The sequence below is a fragment of the Apteryx mantelli genome, chromosome 3 (genome assembly GCF_036417845.1).
Source record: "Apteryx mantelli isolate bAptMan1 chromosome 3, bAptMan1.hap1, whole genome shotgun sequence".
Taxonomy (NCBI): Eukaryota; Metazoa; Chordata; class Aves; order Apterygiformes; family Apterygidae; genus Apteryx; species Apteryx mantelli.
The window spans coordinates 67022598-67045906 of NC_089980.1; the positions used below are offsets into that span (position 1 = coordinate 67022598).

The window sequence follows — 23309 nt, forward strand, 5'->3', positions numbered from 1 at the left end:
GTGAAAGAGCACAGCTGAGTGTCTTTGAGGGAGGTGAATGTGATTGAACTGGCTGGATCTAACCCAGTGTATACTAGAGAGTTGAAGAAAGATTTAAAAAAACAAAAACAAACAAACTTGACAATATTATATGAACTAATCTAAGGTAATTTACATTCTATTACAGTCCAAACCAGCAGTTTTGCTTTATTTCCCAGGCCTTTTTGTGTTTCTGATAGAAGAGGGTTATTTTGCTGGATAAGAATCTGTTCAGAAAACTGTTCTTTTTTTCTATTTTGAATGGGTAGGAGCTGAGTTTCTGATTTATTTCAACCTGGAAACTGAAGCCGATGTAGATGAAAGCAGAAGGGCAGCATGTCACATTTTAACTTTATGATAATATGTGCCAGAGTCTCTGTTAACCTCCTATAAACTCTGGATGCTCCTTTAAAGTCATGGTTTCTGACGTCATGAAACCTAAATATTTTGGAACTTTCTTATCAAGCCATCTGATGGCTGTCTCCACGTGTGGCACATTGCCAAAGCAGAGATAAGGAAAGGCATCTGAGCTACATCCTTCATGGTATAAAAGAGGAAGGGAGTTCTTAGGAAAAGCTCCATAACCTCTTAAGAGCATCTGAAGTTAAAATAGCTGTTAGTGGTGCGTAATCGCTCGCTTAAGGCTGCCTTGGTACTTGAGGGCTGGAGGGAAGCAAATGTGATGCTAATTTTTTTATTAGTAAGATGTTTTATTTATATTTCTGCTTGAGAAGACCTTGTTGGAAGTGCGTTGATTTCACAGCATAAAATGCTGTCCAGGAATTTCTATGATGCTTTAATAAGCTATAAGCTCTAAATGTCAGTTTTTATGTCTTCAGCTTTAGTATATGTAGTTATCAGCTATGTACCTATTCTATTACTCAAAAAACACCAGCTGCTAATTACATTAACCAGCTGGCCTGTTTTTATACTTTGTAGCAGTCATTCATAAACTGTTACCCAGTCAATAGAAAGTTATGTCAGCAGAACCTGTGCTTTTCACATTTTCTGAAAACTGTTCCAGGAACTGGTCTTCTGTCAGTTACGACACGTGACAGCTAGAGAGGACCTGCTCGTTTCAGTTACGATCACCTAGTTTGGAACAATTGTAACAATCAGGAAGCTCAGTCCCTCAGCTGAATCCTGTAGGGTTGCTGGAGAGGTTTGTGGGGTTTGCTGGTTGGTTGGTTTGTTTCCTTTCTCAGAGTTGCAGGAAAAAAGTAGGGAAAGGACAGGAAAAAGACCAACATGACTGGTCTCAACTGAGCTCTCGGTTATTCTGTCTTTCTGAGACCTCAGGTAGTCATCTTCAAGTCAGTCAGTAGTCTTCTCTTAAAAAAAAAAACAGTTTGTGCTTCAGTTGGTTTTCCACTCACAGTGTCTGAACAGCATATGAGAATATGAACAAGCAAAATTTTTGTCTGAGGTGTCTTCACACAGAGTAACAGTGTGCTGCTCCTTCTTGGTGTGGGTTTCTCTTTTTAAAAATCTTTCTAAAGTCTAGTCATGTCCTGAAGATGAGACACAGCAGAAAACTATTTGTACTCCCAGTAGTTTTGGTAAGAATTATATTGTTATATTGTCCACTGAACAGATGTAGCATTTATTTTTTTAAATTTAATATTTTTATGAACTGTTTCAAGTTGCTTATTAATCTGTAGAACACTGCTTTTTTTTGACAGGCAAATTAAGAATACAGTTTTGTGTGTGTGTGTGCATGCTTTTGTGCTCTGACCAGAACTGAAACAATTGCACAAGTTCCAGAGGTACCTGATAAATCAAATCCATCTAGCTTTGGTTTGTTTCAGCTGCCCTTTTGTGCATTTGACTGCTCTCTTAATCAAATCCCTCATAGACTTTTTCTATCACTCTTCAGTGTTAAGTGATGATATTTTCTTAAAACAGCCTGTCACAGAAATGTTTCTTGCTTTTCTGCTAAAATGCATATTTTAATCTGTACTCGTGAAACAGTATTTACAAGCCTACTTGTTACAGGAGGGTAATATTCTATTTGAAACTGAAATAATTTTTATTCCAAAGTAAGACTTTCTTTTCAGGTAATTATTTAGGAATAACTTTTTAATCTAATTCACACTACAATAAAAAATGAATTTTAACTTTTAAGTAAGACAAGCCTATACAAAATGTGGAGGGGGTTTTTTTCCACATGGAGTTAATACTGCTTAATTACATAGAAAGAAACTGTAGCTCATTAAGAAATTGCGAATGGCTTTCAAGAATGATTTCAGCTGTGAATTTGTATCTCCAAGTCTTGCTTGAAAAGAGTGTATATTTTAGAATAATGCCTTTGCTGGTCAGCATGAAGTGCAAACAACATCTTGTCTCTCTCTTGTTTGAAATACCTAGTTTCAATAACAGTCATGAACTGGGGTAGATTTGCATTTCATAATGCATACTAAAAGCATTAGGATGGCAGTTTTGCTTCAGTCCTGTGTGGGAGCTCATGGAATAAAATCTCCTCGTGTTTTCTCTGCTGTATGTGCTCCCAACATCACTTAAACATAGTTCTGTTCTGAAGGTGTTAATGTCATCGTTTTGTAGTTACAATCATTTTGAAAAAAATGTTCTGTCTCATGAAGTTCCTATCAACACCTCAAGTCTGAATTTTCATATTGAAAGATTTAAGTATCAAAGGCAAAGAGATCCACCACACTTGTGCTCTACTGTAAAAAAAGGAGAGTGACATATAAATGAGAAAGCTTGTTTTAACAAGTCTAAAATGCACAGTTAAAAGAGCTCTAGCCTTACAAGTGACATGAAGGAGACTGGGCTAGAAGCACAGAGCCAATGCTTGTTGTCTATTAGAAGGGCCTGAAAAAGGATGAAAGGAGGTCAGTATAGCAATGATGACTTCTGGGGACAAGAAAGCATCATTCAGAAAGCTGAAGTTATGTCTAAGTGAAGAAGTTCAAAAGGACCTTTAACCCTGGCAGGTTAAGAATAAAAGCACGATTGTGCAAACCAGAAAGTGACTTTGAGGAACAGGTAGGAGTGACTGAGTAGTCATGGACCCTTCAACTTGGTAGAGAGACAACTGAGGTGAGATATGATAGAAATCTGCAAAATCTTGAGTGGCATGGAGAAGACTGATAGGACTGATTTTTCTTCGTCTTGTCCAACATAAAAATTAGAGGTCATGAAATGTAAGTAGTAGAAGCCACACTCTAAAAAGTAAAGTGATTCTTTGCATAAGATGGACTTGTGGACTTTCTTGCCAAACAACATTTTGGATGATGAAAGTTTACATGGATTGATGGAGAGACTGGATAAGTTGGTAGAAGAGGAACCCTGTGAAGGTTCCTAAATGCATAGAAACTACAGGGAATAACCTGAGATGAAAATAATTGGATGTTATGGAGTTATTGAAGGGGAACATACTACATGCTTGTGCTGTATTTACTCAGGGATCTGCTTATGGCTGCTGTTGGAAAGAGGATACTGAGAGAGATGCTCTAACTCTGTATGGGAATTGCTATGATGTATCTTCATTTACTTTTTTCCCCCCCTTTCTGTGTTTTATCAGTTAAATTAACTTGGTGTTATTTAAGACAACTGCAATTTCTGTGTTAAGTGCTGCAAGATACCTTTGTAAAGAATAAAACACTGAGGGTTCAGAACTGCACCCATTACAGCTTTGTCAGCATGTTGGTTATAGTCCATTGCGTAAAGAGAAATGCTAAAAGGCAAGAAGAACAGCAGCTAGAAGCAGGATAGAGAAGAGTCAGATAACTTCATTATTGCATACTTTGACTTTTATTCTCTCATTGTTTTTTTTCCTCTCTGTACTGCTAAACTAGAGTATAGATACACAGAGCAACCCAGCACTTTTTAGGGGTAGTGGGCTTATGTAAGGAATAGAAAAGCCTTTCTCTGACGCCAAGGATACTTTATATATATTTATATTTAGTCATGCAATGACCATGTAAGTGGCTCTGCTGATATACTCTGTCACTTTAAAGACACTGGTGACTCGTAGAAAAGTCACTGTTTACTCTATTTTTTAATAGGGTCAGTTATTGTGGGAATAAGGTATTTGGAATAAATGCCATTTAGTAGCTCAAAAAGCCCACAAAACACTGAAGCAAAAGTATTCAAAAATGTGATGTCTGATGTTTTTCTTTTTGTGCTGTTTTCCCAGGAATCTTATGGTTGCTTTCCTTTGGATATTCCTGTCACTAGAGAGCAGATGAATCGCTATCGGGCTGCAGCTGAAACTGCTCAGAGTGAACTTGCAGCACTTTTGGTGAAGTATGATTGTGCCCAATCAGAGGTACCTTTAAAAATACCTCCAAATCCTTCTCCAGATTTGAGAATTCTCTATGGTTACTTTCTGTAGAGGATAGAATGTTTGTAGGAAGTCCAAAAGTCCTTGCTTTTTGATGCAGATTTTTTGTTTCTCATAACATTTTTTTAGAATTTCCGTGTGAGTTTTACTCTGCTTGCTAGGTGTCCAAGAACTTATTATGAATTTATACTTGAAATATTGGCACCAGAGTCTTCCTTTTATCATGGTCATTATTATCATTGTGTAAATACACTATTTGATAATTAAACCTGGAAGTTTGGTAATTAAACCTGTATCCTGTTATTGCTGGTGACTTAATGTATAGATGTCCATCCTCACTCATCTCTCCTCTTTAATGAAGTTACAGCTCCCAAAATATGCATTGCTTACATTGCCAGTGAAGGTGTGTTTGAGCTAATGAGGTTGATTGTAACTAGAGTAGCTAAAGTACACATACGCATCATTTCCTGCTGTCTCTGCTCTGGGGATGGTAGCTCTCAGGAGAGATGTAAGGTGGGGGAAGTAACATTTATAATGAACAGTTGGATTTGTTTAGACGATATTTCTGTATTTTCACTCTTTATTTTTATTTTTTAAATATATAGCTGAGTAAGACTTATTTAATCTGGTTCTACAATGAAGGCACTGGTCAGTTTTAAAATGGCAAAGATATTTGCCGCTGAGGGAAATGAAGTGCTGCACACATTTATCTGCATCCATAGATTTAGGTGTGTATATATATACATATGCATAACATACATGTATACATAAAGCATGACAGAAACTTGGAACATTCATCATCCAATTAGTACTTTAAGCATTTGTACATTTTAGAAATGTGTATTTCTCTTGCACTTTGTAAAGTGTTTTGAGATACTTGTGTAATGCATGAACATTAAAAAAAGGCTCTGTCTGCCAATGAGATAAAATTTCTTTTATTGTAGATAACAGAATATGGATAACAGCAAGAACGTGTAATATTATAGGGGAATGAATTGTTAATACAGTATCCAGTTAAAACCACAGAGATGAGTGTGTGTCAGCTGAGCTGAACTTTGACCAGCTGATCCTGAAAATATTGTAAAGACTGTGAAGGTCTTTAATGGCTATATAGGATCAATACTTTAGCTTTACTTATCATTTTTAAAAAGTCATTCAAAACTTCATGTTCTCATATAAATAATTTGTTCTCTATGTTATTGGAAATCTTGAATGGCTTTATTGCCAGCATAACCGATTTATAGATTCTTTCAGCACTCTTCTTGCAAAAGCAAAAGAATAGTCAAGAAAGCAGCTGCTCATGCTCTTGTTAATGAAGACCTTCATGACCCAGTTAAGGTCAAAGCCTGGTTGTGCTGAATGCTCTGTAAAACTCATGATATGTAATTATTCTTGTTCTTTCTGCTATTGAAACTGACCACGAAGACAATGGACAGAAGAAAAAAAAATCCCATTTTGCAGATGGGGCATTGAACCACAGAGAAATTTAAGGTTATGAACACTTTAATCTGCCATAACTTGGTCCAGCTGCCAAGCAAAGCAGTCCTATTGTTCCTTCAGCTGCTCATTTCCTTCCCTGCACTGCCCCATCCCTTGTGTTGGCATGAATATCTGTGTAGTTGTACAGCACACTGGGCTGGGGAACTCATCCAGCTGAAGAATAAAGCCTTCCCTTCTGGGCTGTTTTTTAGCCGGATCAGTTTCCCAGTCTGTGTTACTTCATAGCCATATAAATGCTTTTGCTAGCGCAAAGAAGAGGGTGGAATATGGGGTTGAAAGCTTTGAGCCTAGGAAGGGTCAAAGCTGCTTTCCTCAAAGCAGTACTGGTTTATGTCAGCTCTGAAGTGTTTGATGAACTAGTGCTTGCAGAGGAGGGGTCGTATTCAGTGTAAGCTGATCAGAGACTGAGCTGCTGTTGAAAGAGTGGTCTGTCTACCTGACTTCTCAATGGTAGCCTTTTTGCTGTCATGTGGTAAGTCATATCAGCTTTCTGATCCAGCTAAAAATAAAAGCCTGTCTTTTTTGAGTGGCAGGACTAATTTTCACCATGCATCTCCATGAATATTAGCAACAACATATGGTCGCTGGCAAAAATGCATTTGTGAGAAGAGAGGGAGATATGCTACAAAAATCTAAAGATTTAGAGTGTGGTTCCAAGACAGTTCTCAGATTGATATTTTTTTTCCTCTTCAAAGGGGTTGCTATGCATTAGTGTTATAACCACTTGATGAGCTAGCTAAGTTCATTAAATTGTCAGAAAACTACACTCCCCTACCTATCTCTTCTCCGTAAAAAGTGAATTCTTTTCCATCAACTGAGTTGAATTGTTTTATTGAGGAGTCAGACAAGTACCAGAGCTGGTACAAGGGAGAGGGCAGGAGTGCATGCCGGGGAACAGGAAAAACAGGACCTCCCTTTTCCAAGGCAGCAACCATTCAATGGCTCACCAGTATCTTGGAATTTCGCTCAGAATATCTTGAGTTTGGTCCCACTGCTTAGACTCTGGCAGAGTCATGAATTTATTCTGACTTCCTAAGTTGTAGTTTAATGTCTTAAATATTTACTCTCTCAAAATATTTGCCACAACCTAAAAGCCTTAAAGCAAGTCATAAAGAACAGTTAATGCAGCTTAATTATTTGCCTGTTAATTTTATGTACTAGGAGCTAAATGCTCATATTACATCTTGCTGCTTACAATTGAGTTGTAAGGAAAGCTTAAACATGGCTTAACACTTCTTATAACAAAAATTCCCCTTTCAATTACTTGTTCCTTTTACAAAATAAAATAATAACACTGAAATTTTATGTGCCTGGCATGTCTACCTCAAGCTCATTTTTTTGGAGAAGTTTGTAGCAGAAATAGTTGAATGGAAAATGATATTTTAACCAAAAATTTTGAGAGAGAGAAGCAAAGAAAAACAAATGAACTCCATGAGCTGTTGGGAAGATCTAGCATCATCTTTGGAACAAGTTCTTGACATTTGGCAGTGATCTCTTCCTACCCTCCCTGAAAAGTCTTTCTGTTTCTCTGTAAATCCGGCTACACTGGGTTGAATTATCAGACTGAAAAATAACTATTTGCACATACTGAGAAGAGGCTGCCTAGAGTACAACTTTCAAAAAATTTCGTTGCCTCTGAAAAGGCTGCAAATCATCAAAAGGCAAATGATCCGCTCTCATAAAACAGGATACTTTATTTTTACAACTCCCAGCAGCTGTAGATTATTTGTGCAATTGGGCACCAGAATTGGGAGAAGTGGGGAGGCAGGCAAAGAAGTGGGAGTGGTGGTGGTAATAACTGTATTGCAATGCATATGTGTAAGGAATGTGAGTTAAGGTTGCGCAGAAAACCTTTACATTGACTTTTCCTAAATTCTGAATTTGTGAATATATTTATCTTCCTGTAGGAGATTATATTAAAAAGTTATATTGTATTACATAGCAGAAGCTTTTCTTTTTTGCTAACCCCCTTTTCTATTATTCTTTTCTACTTATTTGAAAAGCAAGTTAGTTGTCTCTCTCCACCCAGTCTCTTAGTGATACAAGACTGACACTTTTGTTTCAAAATGTGTTTCTTGTCACATTCTTAAACTTTTATGTGGTCTAATATTTCAGTTCAGACAGAATTTTCCTTTCTTTTTATCTGTTTTCTCTTTTTCTGCTTATAGCTTCTTGAACTCAGGTCCAAAACGGTCTCTAAAGAAGCCTCTTTTCAAGAGCTGAAGGCTGAAGCGGAAAGCTACAAGGAAAACAATGCTAGACAGACTTCTCTACTTCTGTCTTTGCAAACCCGAGTTCAAGAGATGGAGGAAGAGTTAAGCATGCTCGCCACTTCTAAAAAGCAAACTGAGTTGAGAGCTCAGGAAGCTTTCAAGGAGAACTGGGAGCTGAAGGAGGAACTTCATGAGCAAAATGCTGAACTTAAGTAAGATTCATATGAACTATGAAAGGATTTGTGTTTGCGATGACAGAATACAGTAGATGGACTTTGTAGTAGTGGTAGATGGACTTTGTCGCAGGCCTCCTGAATTCTGTTTTAGTGCCTTGCAAAATCATTGTACTTGAGTGTGTGGAAGGTATTGAAATTAGTCTTTTGTTTTGAGTTGTTAGCCCATAAATAAGGCTTCAAGAGTTGTGTCCGCTGGAGGAGAAATTAAGATATGACTCAGCTTGGTATAACCTTATTTATCAAAAATGAGCACAGAGGTCTGTTTCTCTGAATGCAGCAAAAACAATAGGTATGGTTTCCTCATTCAGGTATTTCCAAGTATGGCACTGATGTAAACTCTGTGCTTTTCATAGCACAGTCGTGATGAGCTCTATCTCCAGCTGTGGTCTAGTGCCCTAGCCTGTCTTACCATGTGATTCCTTTTCAGATATATATCTGTTGCTTGACATGATGGCTGGGCTGTGTAGTGGGGAGTAACTGTGCTGCTGTACCAACCTGTCTCTTTTCCCCTCCTCTCTAGCACAGCTGGAACTGGAACAGTGTCAAGTGAAATTTTTGTTAGGCTCTCTGTTAGGAGCAGCGTAATAAAGCAAATACGGTATATTCCTGGTTAGTAACATCCTAAAGGGAGCATGTTAATGTACACTTTTCAGTATGTTAGCTTTGTCTGACTTTTCTTCTGCTTTCTTTTGGACATTACTGTGTTTTTCTCTCTCTCTCTTTTTTTTTTTTTTCTTTAAGTGCATACTAATCTGACAGTTCTGGTATCCTGTACTGCATATTTGCTAATATTTCAGGTCTGTGGGAAGGAAACTGATAGTAATGTTGATTGTAAATAAAACTGATCAGTCTGAATATATTCCAAACTCTAAAATTCCAACATCAATGTCAATCACAGAATATCAATGAACACCTTACGGGCTTTTATAATGGATTTTTTCCATTCTTGTAACCATTACAAGGCTGATATTTAAATGAGAATGCCATTCTCAATATTGTCTAGCTAAGAGCAAGATGAGTGTTTACCAGATGTCTGTATTTCCCAAGTCGGTATTTTGCACAGCTCTTCCAGGTTTTGTGAATTACAAGTGGATAATTAAGTTATTTTAGTAGCTGGAGAAATCTGTTACAGTGCACTTGTTTATTACCAGCTGAATTGTCAAAAGCTCTACCTGAAGAGCGCTGATGTAGATTGCCAAAGATTTCAGATTATAATCCCAATATAAGCAAGGTAATAGTTAAGCCAAAAAGTATATTATACATCCTAACAGCATAGCAAACTTCACAGTCTCCAGGATAACAGTTGTTAAGATTTAAAATGCTGTCTTTGACAAAAAGAAAGAAGGACCTTCTACCCTGCTTGCCTGACTCACTAAGAAAAATCTATCAAACTAGCATGTGTCACAGTAGTAGGCTTTTGTTACAGTGATATGATCCATTTTATGTGGCACAAATCTGTGCTGCCGCCCCCAACATGGTCCTGTCCTTTACTTGGCTGCTCTGTTTTGCCCATTTCACTTGTGTCAGCACTTCCATTTGTGTGGCCACATGGTGAACAGGACCAGGGAACTGCTCCAAGTGATAGCTAAATAAAGAGTGTAGTTTTCAGCTATGCCAGTCCCAGATGCAGTTCACTGTGTGCCTAGCATATACCACCAGAGCGCTGGCAAAAAGCAAGAAATCAAGGGAGGGTAAGCCCGCCCTTTTGGAAGGAACAAGTGTTTATGCTGGATTAATCTGATCATGAATCTACATCATACACTTTCAAAGCTTTTTTTCTCATCTTCATCCTTTTTCTCATCCTGATGGTTATGTGCTCCCACTTAATACTAGTCAATGTACTGACTTAATGAGTTTTAGTTCCTTAATCTGACCACCTTAGTAGCACGTGGCACATGACTAGTCATAAATAGACATTCAGGATTTTCACCACTAATAAAAGGGAAGAGCAAGCCAGTAGGCATGAAATGCACATTTGCATTCTATACCCAGGGATAGAGTCAAAAATGTTTAATGAATTCTGTGATTGGTTTCCAAGAAGTACACCTCTCCTATTCAAAATGGTACTTTTCTACTCAAAAGGACTATTGCCAAGGTATTTTTAGAGCCTGAAGTGTAAAAAGCTTTTTTTTCCCCCCTTCTCTTTGCTCATTAGTTCTGAAGAGCTAGCAAAACTGTGAAAGAGCTGTGGTCCGCTTTTTTGTGTCTCATTGCCTATCTTCTAGGTGCTCATACCTGTATGGTTGTACTGAAGATTATTAGGGTTATTCGTAAAGCTGTCAAGTATGTGCTTTGTACTTCAGATTCTTTATTTTTAGAAGCAGTCGCAGTTCTGTATGTGATGTGCCTTGATTTTCAGAGCCACAGAACAGTTTGTATGCTTGGCAGTCAAGGAGATATTTTTCAACTTGTAAGTTGAACACATCTGAAATGGCAGTCACCAAGAAGCAATCTATATAAAGGCTTATTATGTCATTGCAGAGTAACACCGACCTTTAAAAAAAAAATGCAAGTAATATTATGTGAAGTTCTCATGCTCTGGCTTTAAAGAGTAAATTTCATTTATTTTTTGTTCAAAGATTAAAGATGAAAAAATTTTATTTTTAAAAGGTTAAAATCTGTATTTAAATTATACGTTATCACTGTTAACTTGCAGCAAAATTTGCCTCAAAAACTAGCCTGTAGTTTTCAAGAATGTAATTAATATATGCTTTGCTGCCTTGGCTATAGTGTAAAATTGTCTAGAGTCTGATAAAAGGTAGGAAAGTCATTGTTAATGTTATAAAAGTTCATATTAATACTAAGACTCTTTGAATATGTAATATCAAGCATTTTGTTCATGAATCTGTTAGTAGTTTGAAAAAAGTTATCTGCCTTATGACGTTTCAAGTTTTCTTGAAGGTTAAGTTGACCGTTAATATGTGAGACCAGATGTTTCCTGTGGTATATACAGCTTGTCTTAGCACTACTGCACATTTGGGCTTCCTCAGACAGGTACTTTTTTCCCGCTGAGAAGTTTTGCCTTGCACAGGAATTCAGGCTTTCCTCCATTCCTCCGGGATTTCCAGCTACTCTGTAACACAGTAGCTTTGATCAAACTGCAGGTTGTCAGAAATCCTAGACGGTACCAGCATGGATCAACTCCATAGTGCATGCACAGTGAGTTCAGCATGGTCTGAGGTGTGTGGGGGTTTTCGGTACATGGGATCACAGAGTAGTTTAGCTTGGAAGGGACCATATGAGGTCATCTGATCAAATCTCCCACTCAAGGCAGGGCCAACTTTGAAGTGAGATCAGTTAGATGTGTGCAGGTCATCTGGGCACCACTTCTGCAGTAAATTTGACACTTGTGTTGAATCAGGCTTGTACATATATTTGTATATCATACTTTGTATGCAGTCTAAGTGCTGTCAGTCTAATACACTGCTCTAGTGTATATGTGTGTATCCATTTCTGGATTATCACGCATTTCCACTTCTGATATATCCCTCTTTAGGACAGCAGTTTAGCAGCCATCTCACAGCTTAGTTTTGCTGGGGTAATGGAGGAGAACATCAGTTACCTTGAGGTGAGAAAACTGTGAAGTACTTGTACTCTGAGGGCTAGAGCACGCCGCATAAAATAGCGCTCTTTTTACTCGCCGTGTGCACTGTGCAGTATTGCATGGTGTTTTCCTCGTCCTGTGTAGCACAGTAATTAAAGTTTTTCATTTCTCTCTTTTATTCTTCTACTCTCTTCTGCTTTGCAGCAATGACAGCAACTGGGCTGATCCACCTCCTAAGGCAGCATCTTACAGTTTTTCATGGACTGCCTCTTTTGCTGACACCAGTTCATAGCAGTTCAGCGTACTGTGTTCATAACCACCATGTGTTTCCCATAGGTGTCTCATGATGGTTTTTGATTATGGAATGGTGCTCAGTTGCTTCTTTAATTGCCATCCTAGAGAAGAATAAAGCAAAACTGAAAAAGAGAGAGTCCCAAAACTGCAAGCATGCCCACCTTGAAAACTTAGAACAGTTCTGTGTGCTAATAATTAAATGCTGTAATAGAATTAAAAAAAATTATTGCTCAAGTTAACAGACAGCTGTTTGGTGATATCTTAGATCTCATTTTATTGTAGTGCTCAAATCTTTGTCAAGAACTTGTTTTAGAAAGTACCTTGTTTCTCATCTAGAAGCTTGAAAGATTTCTAGCTCTTGCACCAACTGCATTTTTACCGCTGAGTACCTTTCTAATATGTGTTTTCTCTGAGAATGAATCTGAACTGAAAATTCTCAGTCTTTTGCAGTGCTGTTTAGTAATATTATCTGTGATTTCTGCATGTTGTTAAGTTTAACAAATGCTGTGGATACCTTGATATCAGTTCCTTCTGATTGTCTGTTGACTGGTATACCAAGAGTATAAACAGTTCCTTCTTCTGATTAGTTCTGTTCCATCTTATGTATTCTGAAATGATGTTGGAGTTGATATCTGGATTTCACAAATGATTATTTTGAGCTCTCTTGGAATGGTTATTTTTGCCAATCTGTTCCTTTGCAGTTTCTAAGCAGTGATGCTCAGTGCTACAACACCAAGAACAAGGTTTAGATCTTCTATATGTTTATTATCTATACAGGCTGTGCCAGTACTTGTTTCCTAACCTTGTCTTTGTCTGTGGCAATGAAAAGAATGTAACCGTGTTTATGCCAATGAATTAAATCAACCACTCTGTTATTTGATTGTTCATTCTTATCGAGCATTTGGATACCCATACGTGCTGTTAATGTGGGCAACTTTGGCTGTTAACTGATAGGAATGTCATGTGGGATGGGAATCTGCATGATAGGTGCCTTTGGGAAGTGATGAAATTGTTGAGAAAGAACCTACCTTGTCTGCAGACTTCTGCAGTAGTTTCCTTGTTCATTTGTTTTTAACTTGACCCCTTTGGCCTGAATGAGGATTGCACTTTTTTTTTCTTTACTTCCACTTCTTTTTTTGGGGGATAGTGTTACACTGCAGAAGGCTGTACCTACAGTGAACTATCATCTCCCTTTTCTGGTTGCTGCTGCTTGTAAACTTCCCTTTGCAAGCATTCTGGATGTCCTACACTTCCGTTTGTCAGAGGAGGCTTTTTCCGCTGAGTCTGTGGAACTGCACTGTCAGTTTCATTGGAGAAGGGACTTTTAGCCCCCCCCCCCCCCCCCCCCTGTGATTTGATCACTTTCTTCCCCTTTTTACTTTTTCTTACCTTTTCACTTGCAGCCTCCATTACTAATATCTTGAGTGGACTGTGTGTTAATATTATTTGGCTCCTGTGTTTTAGTGAAATCCTGTGCTGAGAATGATGGGATTGTAGAGGATTCTTTAAAGTGCTAATCAAAAGCGAAGATGAAGAAGTATTTACACATAAGGCAACTAACAAGTTATATGTATTAAATAACATATGTAGAGAATTATATATCACATGTAACTTGTAAAAGATCATTTTACAATGTGCAGAAGCTAGCAATAATCTTAGGGTAATGTTTTTTGCCTAGAACTCTGTTTCAGAGAACATTCATCCTGATATGCGTATTTTTTTTTGGCTGATTAGTAAATGTTTGAATGAGTGTGAAGAAAGCAAGACTCAAGCTTCAAAGATCAGCAGAAAACACGAGGAACTGCTTATACAGCTTTCTGGATTCTTGGACACAGACATCAGAGAAAAAGAGGAACCGCAGGAACTTTTAATTTTAAAGGTGAATATGTGTAGGCAAGGGCCTTCTAATAGGTACTGATGAGACTTATTAAAACATTTCACTGTGTTTTATTACTCCAGTGGATATTCTTAAAATGAGCTTAATTCTTAAAAAATATTTGGCTCGACAAAAAATGCATTCATACTTCTATATACTGATTTTTAGGAAAATATTTATCAAAGAAATAAAACAACTATTTCAACAACTTAAGTGACAAAGACAGAATTTTTGTGCTAAATGATAACACTGTCTGTAAATCATTATTAAAGGCAGTTTTTTTTTCACATTGGCCTGATTTTTACAGGTGCTGAACACTAATAGACCTCACTGAACTCAGTCTGGTCTTATCTGCGTAAATATTTAATTAACCCGTAGTTCCTAAGAACAAACTCTGAGTAGATAGGTAGCTGAAAGCTTTCCTAAAACATTAGCAGTGGGAATTACTAGGTGACATATAAATTGTACCACTAGTTCTTAATGCTCATCTAAAGCCAATGTACCATTAAGTAGAAACATCTGAAATGTCATACACTGAAACAATCCTAACTATGTCCTGTAACAAAATGCTTTAAATTGCTGTATTTGAAACGTAATCATAAAACTTCATCATCTTCTTTCAGAATATTTCTAAAGTTCTGGAAGCTAAGCTTCCATTCAGGAAAGGAAAATCGTTTTTATAATCTGTTAGCCTTTTGAGATGCAGCTAAAGGCCAATTTATCCTAATTTCATTCGTCTTTCTCATTTTTGTCTAGTCTTCTCTATCCCTATTTTTCCCTCACTTGGGAGCATACCAGGTATTTGGGGAAATTCTGCTTTATTATATTCATATTATTATAAGAATTCTGGCTCTAAGGAATACTTAATAAATTAAGTTTATCTAAATATGTGTCACAGTGATTTTTTTACAGTCCTTGATGTCATAATATTACAAGCACATTCAAATTGTAACAGATGCTCCTCCGCAACCTGGCTAGTTATCATTTCGGGCAAAGATACTTAGTGTTAAACTGTAACTCATACATGCTTTAAGTTAAAACAAATAATCAGACATAGAGTTTAAAAAAGAATGTTGACTTTTTGTTTAATGACATAAATAAATCTAGATGGCAAATCTAGTTTGCACTGAGAATGGTGTGCTTTAGGAAAACATAGCTACTTGTTTTTCTGTTTGGAGTCATGGTGTGTGTATCTAGATTGTTTTCTACATTATGGTTTAATTTAAGACAGAAGTGCTCTGGCTTAATCTTAAGAACCATCTTACTGGTAGGAGTCGAGGTACATTTTATTCCTTATTTTGTTTATATACTCTTTGAAATGTCCACACTCATCTCTTCTGCTTCTTGGAATTAGCATATCGTACAAAAATAGACCTAGAATCTTCCTGGAACTACTACTTTTTCCAAGGTGTCAGTTGTTCAGAATATCAACCCACCAGTTATTTGGCCCCATCCTTGAATATGCTAATGAAATAGCTGTTACTAGCTAAAGTCTCCCTGTGCCTAGAAAATTTCAAGCATGAAATGAAGCTTTCAGTTCCTCATTCCAAAGGCTTGGGAGACATATATCTTAGCAAACCAAACCAAAACTGTCTGCTTTTCACATGAAGATAGTTACATGATCTGTTTTCATTTTTCTGACCTGCTTCATGTCAAGTACAGATACACAGAAGTGACAGTAGCTCTCCACATTTTTAATAGATCATAGAGACTGTGTGGGAGTAAGTCTGAACCACATTACACTAAGATGTGGGTTTATGGTGGGAATATGGTTTTCATTTTAAGTGTTGTTCTACTATTTTAGAACAGAATAGTAGAATGCTATTATAAATCTAACCTACAGGTCTTACAAACACCATGTATTTTTTAGCATGATTAGGAGCAGGTGTATTATGATGAATATAGGTTACTGTTAAGTGTTCTTAAAAAGTTACTAATATTTGAATTATTTCTCTAGGCCTGTGAAATATGTAAAGAAAATATGACACTAAAAAGCCAGATTGCTGCTCTTCAAGAAGCCATCAATGCCCATGAGATGGAGTCCAAGGCTAACAGAGAAACTATCATGAGGCTTGTTTCAGAAATGGCCAAAGAACAGAAAAAGGCAGCAGGATACTATCAAGACATGGAAAAACTTAGTAAGGTACGTAATTACATGATGTGCATGTTTGTCTTGTTTACAGATATTTTTTAGAAATTTCAAATTAATTTTCAGTAGAAGTTGTATTAGAAAAAGTATTTTTGACAAACTTTCGAAGTCTAGGATCTCTACTAAAAAGAGAACATTTTTCTATGGTTACCCTCTGCTTTTTTAAATCTTGAAAATATATAGAGATTAAATATGAACACAGTTGAAGGGGGACCTGCTTGAGATTTGATGTCTTCTGTTGAAACTTGCAAATTGATATTTTTGCTTCCTTCATACAGTTGTAGACTTTGCTGTTGCTTGCACAAAAATGTAATTTCACAGAAGTTTTGTTAAAACAGTGTAAATGTATACAGTTATCGCATATCTCTGAGGCACAAGCATGGCACAAGGAAAAAATGCTCTTTTAGATAGTATTTATGGGATATCACTAGTTTTCTAAGGGTTATTCTACTGGGTTTCTTTAAAAATTCTAATGAGAAACTGAAAGGAATTAATAGAACAGTATTTTATCCTTTTCACTTAAGGAATTGGAAGAAAAGTGTCTTGGATTACAGACACACTAGATTATTTGCTTTATTGTGGAATAAACTCATTCTTCATGACTGTGAATGTTCAGTTGACTCATAGACAAGTAAGTTGTAGCCAGCAGCATGGCTCTTGCAGGAGAACACTGTTTTGCTCTGGGGAACCCGTGGAGGAAATCTGAGCAGGAATGACACTGAAATGAGAAATACAAGTAAAGCTGTAAGTCAAGAATTCAACAAGTTCACCTAGGTATGGTTTGGAAAAGGTAAGGGTAAGTGAGCACTCCAAGAGAACTTGCTACTAAGAATTTTGGTACATTGCAAAGAATGGACAGACAATAATGTGAGCTATTGTAGCAGTTTTCCTGATTAAGCAATATCTCACTTCAAGCAATTACTGTAAAAAGGGAGCAGTTTACTAAAATGGTAATGAAGATTTTCTGCAGGTACCAAAGCAGTGTGATTTAAAGCTGATCGCTAGAACTTAAGAAAATAAGAGCCGTAACTTAGGCTGCTAAATTATGTAGCTGAGTTAGGTATAGAAATTTTAACGTAAATAGAACCTTGTGCAACTAAGTTTTAAAAGTTAATATAATCCCTCCCCCCCCCCGCCCCCCGTATTAATCTTTTCCTGAACAAAAGACCACCACTGTGCATTTTAAAAGATGAAGTGTTCTGATTTGGTTGTAGACCCAGTACTTAGGAGATGAGAAATAGCTGATGACATGCTTTAGGGAAGGAAGAATTTGTTATGGAGAAGATAAAATATTAAGTACCAGGAGGGTCATAAATCTTACTTCTGAAAATGCCTCTAACCAAGCTATGTAACATGTTCTGTCCAAGACTAAACTTAGAGTGAGAGAACCTGTCCTGAAAACTTAAACAGGTCCTTTCTGGACACTTTTTTTTGTTCCCATACTTCAAACAAACTTATGTTTGAGTAAGGGGAAAATGTAGTATACTTACTAGGTAAGCCAGAATCAGGCTTTTTAAACCAAGATGTTGGCTTCATTTGTGGTGTTTTGTAAATTTGCTCTGACAGCCAAAACATTTCCAAATTTGAGCAAGTTTTATGAAAAACATTTTCCTATGACTTATTGTGCATATGCCAAATACATAATTTATTTAATTCGTTCTACAGAACTGTATTGTTAAATTAATAGCATAAGCAAGTTGTGATGGAATTTCAGTGGTTCTCTAGTTCTTGCCTTTCAAATGAAGTGTGCGCCATCATGGCTTACATGGAGGTTGCAGATTCCTCCAGTGTTGCTTTGGTTTAGCTACAAAAGGTTAAAGATATTGACTAAATTGGTTGAGAGGTTTTGTGTTTGCAACAGCATATTAAGCAAAAGATTAAAAAGCAAAAGATTTTAATATACATATCTAAGGTAGAATATACAGCATCACCTCTTCCCCTGATGGGTGTCTTATTAGGTTACAGCGGGAGCATTCTTGGTGGTATAAAGTAGATTTGACTTTGCTGCACAGTTTAAATAAGCACATGGATAGAATTGCACATCGTGATATGTGTGCTTGTCAAAGAATAAAGCCTCCACACTGTCCAATCTCTACTGTCACAGGCAGCAAACAAATATTCCTGTGCTAGAGGAAACACACACATTGCTCATTATGCCCGGACTGTTTTCTGAGCTTTTATTAATGGAATTGCATGTAACAGAATTTACCCGGCACAAATGGACTACAAGTGATTCTTGCCTGTATTTGCCTCAAGCTCTTAGGGTCAAATATGTTGGCTGTCTTCTGTATTACAAATCAAGAGAGTGGCCAGTTTCCCCCATATTTCCATATTTCTCTGTCAAAATTCTCTGTAAGCATATAGGGGCTGTCACACAAGCTTTCTGTTCAGCAATTCTGTCAGTTTTCTTTAGCAAACCTCAGCTGCAGCACTCTTCTCTGCCTCCTCTCTGAATCATTTCTTTTTTTTTCTTTTTTTTTTTTTGCGCCAGATGATTCTTCACTTCTCTCTCGGTTTTGTCTGAACTCCCTTTCTTGACCAGGTGCCTTTCTTTATGTCCCATTAAGAGGCAGCTATCGAACAGTCTTGTAAAACAGTTAATAGATTTTGAAATTCATGATGAAGAAAATGAAAGCCGAGTTGGTTTCATTGAAGCAATATTTTAGCAGGATATAAGGTGGATACGTGAGTAATTCAGAAAGTTTTTGAATAAATTTGCTGCAATATTTGCTGTAGTTAGCTGGTTTTCATTTGAGCAACATTAGCATGTGAACCACAATTTTATCTATTCCCCTCTCAGCCTCACTGCATCACAACTGTCAAGCAATAAACAACAGAAACTAATATAATTAACCATGGCTTGCCAACAAGCTTTTGTTGTACTGTATTACTTTTCTCTGTCTGAGAATTCTGAACTTCCCAAATTTCTGACCGAACATTGCAAGAACTTGCTCTTAGAATTCTGTAAATATTTTGCAGACCTTTATTCTGACAGTGCTGGATATCAGATTCATATTTGCTGGAAAAGAATTTGTAAATGCTACCCAGATTTCTAGATTGAGAACTGGAATACTTGTTCTTTCTTACTGTGTGTTCAGAACGGGTGATTATTTATTATGATAATCATTGATTTTATAGTTATGACATTCTTATATTGGAAGAGAGCTTGAGAATGTCTGGAGCTCCTTTAAAAATTTCTGATCTGCTCTAATCAAGTTTCATTCTAGTATTTAATATTACTATATGGTATTTTTTTAAGGTATAGAACATAAAGCAGGTGTTTTACCAGGTGAACTTGCCATTCATACAGCATTGCCATTGCTGCACCACAAAATTCGGTGAACTGATTTATTCTTATTTCTCATTTTCTCTGATGATTCAGCCTGGAAATATTTGTGCTGCTTGCTGAAGTGCTAATTTAAAGATTTGTTTTGCAAGGATATGCACCATGTAGTATCTGTAATTAAAAAAATACATATATAATCAAGCAATTTTAATTAATACAAATATATCTATATCACTAATGCAAAATTAATCATGAAAATGCTGTTTTAATTTTTTATTAAATTTAATTAAATATTTTATTAAATTACATTATTAAGTAAATACATTTATTCTCTAAGTAACATCTAATTTATATAACATTTTCAGTTAATAAAAATATTAAAATCAATTGATTTGATGAACGCATAAATAAAATATAACCTATTATTATTTAAGGAAACTGAGTAAACTGCAAAGTTGAGAAACATGCCTACATTTTGAATATGCCTCAATACTTCGATTGTAGGAGACAGGAGGCCTGGCTGTTAGAGGCCTGGCTTTTTTTGTTTGTAAGATATGTCATTAAGAAAATATGTTTTAGGGAGAGGTTTTGGCAGGCAGCACAAATATTTCCAGGTTGAATCATCAGGGAAGATGGGAGATAAGACCAAGGCAGTTTACAGTTCTTGTGGTATGGCAGCAGTAAGTGGAGACTTGGCTGGTGTAGGAATTCAGCTGGAAGGATACCTGCATTCTCTTTTATACCTTCTTACTACTGTTAATGTAACTGGCTTTTTTGTATATGCAGTCGCTGTAGTATATTGCAACCCTGAAGCTGGTTGAGGTGCCCATGCTAATAATGATGATGTAATTTACATTCATATATGCTTCTGTGGTCCAAAAACCCTCTATGCCTCTTTACCCAAAATGCTGCATTCTTGAAACAGATGAAAGCTGGAAAGCCCAAAGTTTCTTCTGGAAAGACAAGTGGATCAGTTAACATGCAGGTATTCCAAGGGAAAAAAGGGAGGAAATGCAGCTGTGGTTGTGGCAGAGGTGGTAGTGTTTGCGAACAAGGGGTAATTGCACAGGAACGTGGTGCGAGAGACCTGCCAGCCTCTGGGCTGTGAGAGCGGCCAGCAAGCAGTGGCGGGGTGAGCGTGCGAGATTGCTTCCTGCTGGCGGGCCCTCCGCTGCCCCCCACCCGGGATGCCCCCGCTCAAAGGCTGCAGCTCTGTGTTACCAGCTAATGCTGCTGCTACATTTGCATGCTGCTACATGCCTTGTTTCACATGGAGTATCATGAAAGCCCTTTAGAAAATGTCAGTATTAGTGAATTTTGACCAAAAATGAACAGTAAATTCCTCCAGTTCTGTATGTGGGACTGCGCTATTGCCAAGGTCCAAGTAAGGCTCTGGACACTGTCATCTGTTTGACTGTTGCTGTTAAATATGTCCAAATTCTTTGGACAAAGCCTCACTTGTCTCATGAACTTTCAAGTCTGTATCCACCTTCCTGCAGTGCAGTATTTTTCTTTATCTCATTGGAAGTAAGTCTCTGAGCTGCAATTAGTTTGGGGAGGGAGAGTATTCTGAGGAAGTATTATATGCTTCTTCTGCTCTTTATGCTCTTTTTGAGATGGCTGTTACTGTCTACTGTCAGAGGCTAGCTGTTGGACTGAATAAACCTTTGGTCTGACCTGGTGTAGCTCTTCTCATGTTACTCTCTTCTACTGAAGCTGTTTCACTTTGTGTTCTTTTGCTGAAGAACAGGTTTAGTGCCCTCCAGGATGAGGAGGAGATGGGCATGGCTGCAAGGGAAGTAACTGGGACAACAGACCCTGTGCCTTGCCGGAACACCCAGAAGAAGTGGTGGGTGATTGTTGTGGGTGACTCCCTGCTGCAGGGGATGGAGGCATCTATCTGCCAACCTGACCTCATGTCTAGAGAGGTTTGTTGCCTGTCAAGGGCTTGCGTATGAGATGTCATGCAAAGACTGCCAAGGCTTGTCCACACTTCGAACTATTATCCACTGTTGCTCTTCCATGTGGGCGCTAATGACACCAAGGGCGAATTGGAAACCATCAAGCAGGATTTCAGAGCTCTGGGGACGGTGGTCAAGGGTCTGGGAGCCCAGGTCATCTTCTCCTCAATCCTGCCAGTGAGGGGGATGGATGAGAGGAGGAGGAGATGGACTTTCCAAGTTAATGACTGGCTGTGCTGCTGGTGTTGGCAACAGGGTTTTGGTTTCTACGACCATGGGACCCTGTTTGAAGATTGACAACTGCTGGGGAGAGATGGGATCCACCTCACTAAGCGGGCCACACGTGTCTGCCAACAGGTTGGCCAACCTGGTAAGGAGGGCTTTAAACGAGGAAAGATGGGGGAAGGGGAGAGTTATAGTGCCAGGGTAGTTGTCAAAAGACAGCTCAAGTCAGGATGCCTCCAGCATGTGAATGCAGCCAGGGAAGTGCGCATAGGATGTAGCTATGGAGGATCCTCTTGTATCCCTCATGGCAAACCTGCATGCTTGATCACCTCCCTGAAATGCCTGTACACCAATGCACGCAGCATGGGGAACAAACAGGAAATACTAGAGATCTGTGTGCAGTCGCAGGGCCATGATCTCATTGCCATTACAGAGACATGGTGGGATAGCTCGCATGACTGGAGTGCTGTCATGGATGGCTACATGCTCTTTAGGACAGACAGGCCAGGAAAGCTAGATGGTGGAGTTGCTCTTTATGTGAGGGAGCAACTGGAATGTATTGAGCTGTGCCTAGGGGTGGATGAAGAGCGAGTCGAGAGCTTATGGGTAAGGATTAAAGGGCAGGCTAGCATAGGTGACACTGTTGTGGGTGTTTACTACAGGCCACCTGATCATGAAGAGGAAGTTGATGAGGCCTTCTACAGACAGCTGGAAGTAGCCTCATGATCACAGGCCCTGGTTCTCATGGGGGACTTCAACCACCCTGATATCTGCTGGAGAGACAACACAGCTAGGCACAAACAGTCCCGGACCTTCCTGCAGAGTATTGATGACAACTTCTTGACACAGGTGGTGGAGGAGCCAACAAGGAGAGGTGTGCTGCTGGACCTGGTACTAACAAACAAAGAAGGACTGGTGGAAGATGTGAAGGTCGGGGGCAGCCTTGGCTGCAGTGACCATGAGATGGTGGAGTTCAAGATCCTGCGAGGAAGAGGCAGGGCACTAAGTAGGATCGCAACCCTGGACTTCAGGAGAGCAAACTTTGGCCTCTTCAGGGACCTGCTTGGAGGAATCCCATGGGTTAGGGCCCTAGAAGGCCCTAGGGCCCTCATCTGGCGAGAGATGTCAAGGACAACAAGAAGGGCTTCTTCAAATACATCAGTAGCAAGAGGAAGACTAGGGAAAATGTGGGCCTTTTGCTGAATGGGGTGGGTGCCCTGGTGATGAAGGATGCAGAGAAGGCAGAGTTACTGAATGCCGCCTTTGCTTCAGTCTTTACTGCTCAGGCCAGCCCTCAGGAACCCCAGACCCTGGAGGCAAGAGAGAAAGTCTGGAGAAAGGAAGACTTTCCCTTGGTGGAGGAGGATTGGGTTAGAGATCATTTAAGCAAACTTGACACCCACAAATCCATGGGCCCTGATGGGATGCACCCACGAGTGCTGAGGGAGATGGCGGACGTTATTGCTAAGCCACTCCCCATCATCTTGGAAAGGTCATGGAGAACAGGAGAGGTGCCTGAAGACTGGAAGAAAGCCAATGTCACCCCAGTCTTCAAAAAGGGCAAGAAGGAGGACCCAGGGAACTACAGGCCAGTCAGCCTCACCTCCATCCCTGGAAAGGTGATGGAGCAGCTCATGCTGGAGGCCATCTCCAAGCATGTGGAGGAAAAGAAGGTGATCAGGAGTAGTCAGCATGGCTTCA

General features: G+C 38.5%; 1 protein-coding gene across 1 annotated transcript in view; it reads left to right on the top strand.

Annotated features, from left to right (window-relative positions):
• The window catches only part of LOC106496903 (coiled-coil domain-containing protein 170), a 68789-nt gene that overhangs the window by 23898 nt on the left and 21582 nt on the right, over positions 1-23309 (top strand). The window contains exons 6-9 of the mRNA XM_067293578.1: positions 4178-4309; positions 7993-8249; positions 13846-13990; positions 15945-16130. Of these exons, the coding sequence (XP_067149679.1) occupies positions 4178-4309; positions 7993-8249; positions 13846-13990; positions 15945-16130 (720 nt within the window). The remainder of the gene's footprint in view (positions 1-4177; positions 4310-7992; positions 8250-13845; positions 13991-15944; positions 16131-23309) is intronic.